The 7,924-nt window shown below is 38.7% G+C and overlaps 1 protein-coding gene across 2 annotated transcripts in view; it reads right to left on the minus strand.

Moving 5' to 3' along the window:
* Nucleotides 1-7,289, minus strand: part of LOC135524110 (sodium-dependent neutral amino acid transporter B(0)AT2-like) — a 43,364-nt gene extending 36,075 nt beyond the window's left edge. The window contains exons 1-3 of one of the 2 annotated variants that reach the window (XM_064951315.1): nucleotides 7,123-7,289; nucleotides 5,852-5,945; nucleotides 4,854-5,403 (exon numbers count right to left, since the gene is read on the minus strand). In XM_064951315.1, coding sequence (XP_064807387.1) covers nucleotides 4,854-5,403; nucleotides 5,852-5,905 — 604 coding nt within the window. In that variant the 5' untranslated portion in view covers nucleotides 5,906-5,945; nucleotides 7,123-7,289. The remainder of the gene's footprint in view (nucleotides 1-4,853; nucleotides 5,404-5,851; nucleotides 5,946-7,122) is intronic. The other variant, XM_064951316.1, reaches the window with a different exon arrangement.
* Nucleotides 7,290-7,924: the final 635 nt, after the last annotated feature.

Raw genomic sequence — 7,924 nt, forward strand, 5'->3', positions numbered from 1 at the left:
ATAACATAACAGAATGTCCACGTGCAACATAAGTTCAACAAATCCCTTTATTGATTGGGATACGTTTAAAATGTACCTTCAGATGTTATTTAATTCAGTTTGTCTAAAGAGACAAGACTAACAAGGGAAATACAGGAACTAATAGTGCAGGTAGATATCAATAAATATGGTACTACAGAGATATAAAACAAGTTAGAGGAAAAACAAAAAGAAGTGGAGGATCTTCTTCAAGAATGAGCTAATGTAATCTATAACAAAAATAAATCAAACTGGATGGAATATGGAGAAAAATTGACCAAATTATTCCTGAATCTTCAACACAGGAACGCTTTCAAAAATTACTTGTAGAAACTCGTTACTAAAGACGGAGTCATCCATGAGTCTCCGAATGACATTTTAAAGGAGGAAGCTAAATATTTTAGAAACATGTTTTCTTTTTTGTTTTCTCCGCACCCTCTGAATCAGTAAGGAATTATTTCCAAATAATAAAAAATAAAAAATTGAATGAACAAAATATCAGTGCGAAGGCCAGGAAAAACTTTTTGAGGTCTTTCAGGTACTCAGCAGGAAGGTCTGATAAAACAAGACCATGATGGCAAATATAAAGATCCAGTCCAGCTAGAAAACTGGAGGCCTCTTACACAAAACAATACTAGCGAAATGCATAGCATTCAGAATTAAAAAGGTTTTCCAGGTACTGTTTATCCTGATCAGACAGGTTTTTTACATGGACAATACATTGGAGATAATATACGACAACTACTAGAAATATATTTTGAAAAGGCCTTTGATGAAGTAAGACTGGATTTTATATACAGTATAAATGCCTCAATTTGTTTTTAAATATTGTCGAGTCTCTTATTCAATGGGTAAAAGTAATGTATAGCAACCCCAGGTGTAAAATAGTAAATAGCGGCTACTTCTTAGAGAAATTTGAACTGTAAAGAGGCATTAAAAAAGGGGGGTCTGCTGTCAAATAACAACATTAGAGGATTACAAATGCAAGGCTTAAATACAAAGATGTCCATGTATGTCGATGACTCAAGCTTTAAGTCTGCAAGCTAGATCCCTGCAATGTCTCATTGAAGATCTAGATAACTTTTCTGGCCTCTCTGGACTAAAACCTAATTATGACAAGTGTAACATATTACGTACTGGATCTTTAAAAAACACAACTTTGACATTACCCTGCAGTTTACCTTTAAAATGGGCTGACGATGAAGTAGACCTACTCAGTATTCATATCACAAAATATATAAAAGAGCTCCCCACAATGAATTTCATGAGAAAACTAGTAATAATAGACCTGCAAGATCCTGCAACCATGGAGAGGTAAATACCTGTCTATTTATGGGAAAAAAAGACACTGATTAACTCCTTAGTCATATCTCAGTTAACTCACTTATGGCGCTGCCTACTCCTGATGATTCGTTAATTTAAAAAAAAATATGAGCAAAAAATATTTTGCTTTATCTGGGATAAGGTGTGCCTATCTATATAATGAATATGAACTGGTTGGGCTGAGACTATTAAATATAAAAACACTAAACCTTTCTCTAAAAGCTTCACTTATACAAACGTTTTACTTGAACCCAAAATGGTTCTCAAGTAGATTATGAAGAAAAGCTTATCCCTTGTTTAAAAATGGCTGTAGTGCCTTTGTGCAGATTGCCATGTCTCATTTTTGATTAACTGAAAATTAAACCTTGTTTAAAGTATCTATCTTTTTAAAACAAGCATTGCAGAGCTGGTTACAATTTCAATTTTATCCCACAGAAAAGATAGAACAAATATTACAACAAATATTATGGTTAAACTCAAATGTGCAGGTTGATAAAATACCTGTATTTATGTTTGAAAAGGGCCTTTGATTTTTAAATGATATTGTAAATTGGAATTGTAGATTTATGTCTTTCATGGAGCTATCGGAATTGTATGGAATGGTCTGCTCAATCCAAGATTACAACCAATTGATCACAGCATTACAGCAAAACTGGAGGAGGCAGGTGGCAGTGGTAGAGAACTGGTATGTCTGTCCAATATAAAGGATAAAAGTTTAATTTGAGGACCGGGATGTTGACAACTGTGCCATACAGATTACAAAATAGCTGGGAAGAGATTTTTGATGTACCGATTCCATGGAATAGGGTGTATGAGCTGATATATAAAACAACGCAAGAATCAAGGAGGGTTCGGGTCCCGAAATGACTTGGTGGGAAATCTGTTGACGTGCCCTTGACCCTAGTTGCTCCTGTGACTCGCTCTGGATGGGAGTGTCTGCTAGATGACTGAATGCAATGTAAATGTTGAGCAGTTTCACTGGAGGTAGATTGTACGTTTAAATATTCAATCAAAATAAAATATGTATATACAGTTGAAGTCGGAAGTTTACATACACCTTAGCCAAATACATTTAAACTCAGTTTTTCATAATTCCTGACATTAAATCCTGGTAAAAATGTCCTGTCTTAGGTCAGTTAGGAACACCACTTAATTTTAAGAATGTCAGAATAATAGTAGAGAATGATTTATTTCAGCTTTTATTTCTTTCATCACATTCCCAGTGGTTCAGAAGTTTACATACACTCAATTAGTATTTGGTAGCATTGCCTATAAATTGTTTAACTTGGGTCAAACGTTTTGGGTAGCCTTCCACAAGCTTCCCACAATATGTTGGGTGAATTTTGGCCCATTCTTCCTGACAAAGCTGGTGTAACTAAGTCAGGTTTGTAGGCCTCCTTGCTCGCACATGCTTTTTCAGTTCTGATGACAAATTTTCTATAGGTTTGAGGTCAGAGCTTTGTGATGGCCACTCCAATACCTTGACATTGTTGTCCTTAAGCCATTTTGCCACGACTTTGGAAGTATGCTTGAGGTCATTGTCCACTTGGAAGACTTATTTGCGACCAAGCTTTAACTTCCTGACTGATGTCTTGAGATATTGCTTCAATATATCCACATAATTTTCCTGCCTCATGACGCCATCTATTTTGTGAAGTGCACCAGTCCCTCCTGCAGCAAAGCACCCCACAACATGAAGCTTCCACCCCCATGCCTCACGGTTGGGATGGTGTTCGTCGGCTTGCAAGCCTCCCTCTTTTTCCTCCAAACATAAAGATGGCCATTATGGCCAAACAGTTCTATATTTGCTTCATCAGACCAGAGGACATTTCTCCAAAAAGTATGATCTTTGTCCCCATGTGCAGTTGCAAACCATAGTCTGTTTTTTTTATGGCGGTTTTGGAGCAGTGGCTTCTTCTTTGCTGAGCGGCCTTTTAGGTTATGTCGATATAGGACTCATTTTAATGTGGATATAGATACTTTTGTACCTGTTTCCTCCAGCATTTTCACAAGGTCCTTTGCTGTTGTTCTGGGATTGATTTGGACTTTTCGCACCAAAGTATGTTCATCTCTAGGAGTCAGAATGAGTCTCCTTTCTGAGCGGTATGATGGCTGCGTGGTCCCATAGTGTTTATACTTGCGTACTATTGTTTGTACAGATGAACGTGGTACCTTCAGGTGTTTGGAAATTGCCCCCAAGGATGAACCAGACTTGTGGAGGTGTCACACCCTGACCATAGTTTATTTGTATGTTTCTATGTTTTGGTTGGTCAGGGTGTGATCTGAGTGGGCATTCTATGTTGGATGTCTTGTTTGTCTATTTCTATGTCTGGCCTGATATGGTTCTCAATCAGAGGCAGGTGTTAGTCATTGTCTCTGATTGGGAACCATATTTAGGTAGCCTGGGTTTCACTGTGTGTTTGTGGGTGATTGTTCCTGTCTCTGTGTTTGTTGCACCAGTCAGGGCTGTTTCGGTTTTCCACGTTTGTTGTTTTTGTATTGTACGTATTTTCATCTTTATTAAAGATGTATCTAACAAACCACGCTGCATTTTGGTCCAATCCTTATTCCACCTCATCGTCAGAGGAGGAGATAGAAGAACCGCGTTACAGGAGGTCTACATTTATTCTGATTTCCTTTGATTTTCCCGTGATGACAAGCAAATAGGCACTGAGTTTGCAAGTAGGCCTTGAAATACATCCACATGTATATATATATATATATATATATATATATATAAATACAGTCGGAAGTTTACATACACTTAGGATGGAGTCATTAACTTCTTGGTGACAGGGGGCAGTATTTTCATGTCTGGATGAAATGCATGCCCAAATTCAACTGGCTGCTAATTAATCAAAAGGACAATTTGTGATGTTTATGGGACATATTGGAGTGGCAACAAAAGAAGCTCGTCAAAGGTAAGGCATGAATTATATTTCTATTTTTACGTTTTGTGTCGCGCCTGCAGTGTTGAAATATGGTTTCTCTCTTTGTTTATGGAGTTGCTATGCTCAGATAATAGCATCGTTTGCTTTCGCCAAAAAGCATTTTTTGAAATCTGACATGTTGGCTGGATTCACAACACGTGTAGCTTTAATTTGCTATCTTGCATGTGTGATTTCATGAAAGTTTGATTTTTATAGTAATTTATTTGAATTTGGCGCTCTGCATTTTCACTGGCTTTTGGCCAGGTGGGACGCTAGCTCCCCAAATATCCCAGAGAGCTTTTAAAATATCTCTTATTTGGGGCTTTACTGTTATTGTTGCCTATTGCGGTGTGGTTCATTGTGCCATTTGGTGATTGTTACTAGGTAAGCTGTTAGCTATTAAAAGAGGAGAGACAGAGACACTCAGACAGCCATGTGACCATAGTGATGTTGATCAGCAGGAGGTTTACCCTTAAGAGCAACATACACAAACACAAAATGTGGCAGGCTAACCTCTCCAAATCCTAACGCCATGGGCAGGCGACTTCTATACTCTAACCAATAAGAACAACAGCCACTCACCCCCTCCGTTCTTCTGACACAGGTAGGGGAACCTCCAGACATTGCCCAGGCCTACAGAGTAGCCCACCTGGGCCAGGATGTACTGCAGCTTGCTGTTCCAGGCTGGCCTCGCTGCATCATCTTCTGCATCCGAGCCTTCGTCCTCCACGTCCATGTCTCCGTTGAGGCTAAGCTCCTTCCCTTCCCCATCACCTCTGCCGCCTCTCACGATCAGCGAGCTCTTCTTAAAGGAATCATCACAAGTGTCCTCGTTGGATAGCAGGTCTTTGACGGACTCCCTGACATCATCGTCAAGCTCTCTCTTGACGGCCTTGCTGTTTTTGGGCATTTGATAAAGCAGACCAGGGCGAGGGGTGGAATGTCTTTGGGCTAGTTGCGGGAAGGGTGTGGGAGCAGTGCAGTTCTGGTAGTTATTCTGAGATCCGGGAAGTGTCTGTACAAGGCAAGGGCTTAGAGATGGTCTGTCAGGGGTTGGATAATGTATCTGTCTTGGAGGTTTGTGATGGAGGGTTGAGAAGGAGTTGTTTATTTCTTCATTGTCACAAAATGCCTGAGGGAAAAGAAATCCAAAACAAAATTACTTAAGGGTACAGTGTAAATATAAAAAATGCAATATGCATTACTTCAGGGAAAACAGCATGAGGGTGTATGATTCATGGCGATGAAATAACTGTTAGATGTTAACACAGGACCCATGTTTTATGAAAATCAGACTACAATATTGAACTTTTCATCATCAGCATATGGCAAAAGGAAATCAAACAAAATACTAGGGTACAACATCCATAACTCCAGTAAAGGCAGAATGAGAGTGTGTATTGGTGATATCACCACTCTCTGATGGTGACAAAGAACTCATGTTTTAAAGAAATCAGATACAGTCTGTGTATGACATCACAACAATGCACATAGAAATATTTACTGTATTTACTCAAAGAAAAAAAAGTTTCCATTCTTCTTATCAATTAAACCAAAACGAGTTATATTAATGTAATTACCTTCCTATCCACAGTCTGTGACCACACTTGATTTTGAATAGAATCACCCCTCATACTTCATCAGCCAGACATGGTAGTCTGGATGGTGTCCAACCTGGTGTGTGCACATGTTAGAAAACTTGCCTTGGGCAATTGTTGAGGACAAATAATTATAACATAAATTATTTGTGTTCCTGTTTTTAATTTACTGAATATCTTAGAATAATCAATTCCGCACAAGGATATCATATGACAAATGTGACCAAAATCGACGAATGTGCCATTGTCTATTTATTGTTTACATTTATTGAAACATGGAATGGACTTTTGCTATGACAGGTCTGATATCGAGACGATCAGGTATCCACGCCTCTAAATAATTCATCCCCAACGCCAAGCACGAGGCAATTTGCATACCAACCCAAACACACATTGTCCTCGCAACTCAACATGAGCACAGAGAAGACCAACAGACGTAAAATGTAACAAAAAATGACCCCGAATATAGCCCTTATTAAGGTATTAGTATAATAGTTGTGATGTGATCATGCTTCGGCCGATAGTTCTTAAAATCCCCATTGTGCATAAATGAAACCCCCAAAAGCACGAAATTATACAATGTTGCAATGGTGCAGAAATATAGCAGTCTTCTCTATCCCTTTTGACCGACCCGTGGTTTAAGTGGTTAAATGATTTCCTTTGACCACTTCCAGATTAGCCTTGTTCATTCACTAAGTATGGGCTTCATTTCATCAGCAAATAAACGTACATTGTAATAAACGTACATTTTAGGGTGGAGGTGGAGTAGTAAACTAGGCTGTAGCCTTATATACAGAAAGATTGAAACCTATTCCTATTGTCTTGTTAATAACATTTGACTACTGTATTAAATGTACATGTGCATTTCTATCTATGATGAAATAAGAAATCGTTCCATGTTCCTAATGAATACGTCGCCGTATGGCATATTCCACTATAAAGGGCTACATAAAGCCATTAAAAAGGCAAGACATGCATGTGTATGTGGATACAAAAAATGCATGATTAAATACATAGCCTACTTGTCGAAAAGGTAATGGATGAGAGGAATACCTGGCGCCATGTTGTTTATTCAAGAGACAATTTGTTGAAGGAATGAACATAAATTAATTCCTCCCTCCCCGCCCAGCCGCATCTCCTCTGTAGTGCCATCCATGTGCGGTATTTCATCATACGCTCACTGCCCACATCCTGCGCAATGCAACAACATTCTATTCAGCTCAAAACATATATTTCTTCTAAATGATGTTTACCTTTAGTATAGATTCGTCTTCTGTAAAATTCAGATGTTGGTCTTTTTCGGAAAGAAGCGTCTCAAGGAATGAAATTGTGACAGAAGCACATGCACGGGGCAGACATCATCACTCGTGTTGCGTCTCTGGTCCTATACTGCCGGTGTAGTGTTGTGCGAAACAAACTCAAGATCTTCGACTAGTCTGCGTTTTAGTAATCGGCTACAGGCAGAGCGGTGATAGGAGTGCTCGGCTTCTCTCTTTGTCAATATTTGATCCAAAAGCCCATTATTTTTTGCTCAATTTATCCCTATATATTTAGGTCGATTTAACATGGTATACTTATATTCAAACCCCTCGTGAATGCGCACGATAAGCTAAATACTCGTTTTTAACATGTCTATTCTCCCCTATTTGCACTTGGTATGATCCACTACTAACCCCTTACAATACACTGAACAAAAAAAACACAACATGAAGTGTTGATCGCATGTTTCATGAGCTGAAATAAAATATGTATAAAAAGCTTATTTCACTCAAATTTTGTGCAGAATTAGTTTACATCCCTGTTAGTGGACATTTCTCATTTGCCAAGATAATCCATCCAACTGACAGTTGTGGCATATCAAGAAGTTGATTAAACTCATTATCATTACACAGGTACACCTTGTGCTGGGGACAATAAAAGTCCACTCTAAAATGTGTAGCTTTGTCACACAACGCAATGCCACAGATGTCTCAAACTTTACATGCACTATGCATTGGGGCAGGTAGCGTTTTCCTTGCATCAGCCAAACCCAGATCTGTACGTCAGACTACCAGT

This window comes from Oncorhynchus masou, chromosome 31 (genome assembly GCF_036934945.1).
Source record: "Oncorhynchus masou masou isolate Uvic2021 chromosome 31, UVic_Omas_1.1, whole genome shotgun sequence".
Taxonomy (NCBI): Eukaryota; Metazoa; Chordata; class Actinopteri; order Salmoniformes; family Salmonidae; genus Oncorhynchus; species Oncorhynchus masou.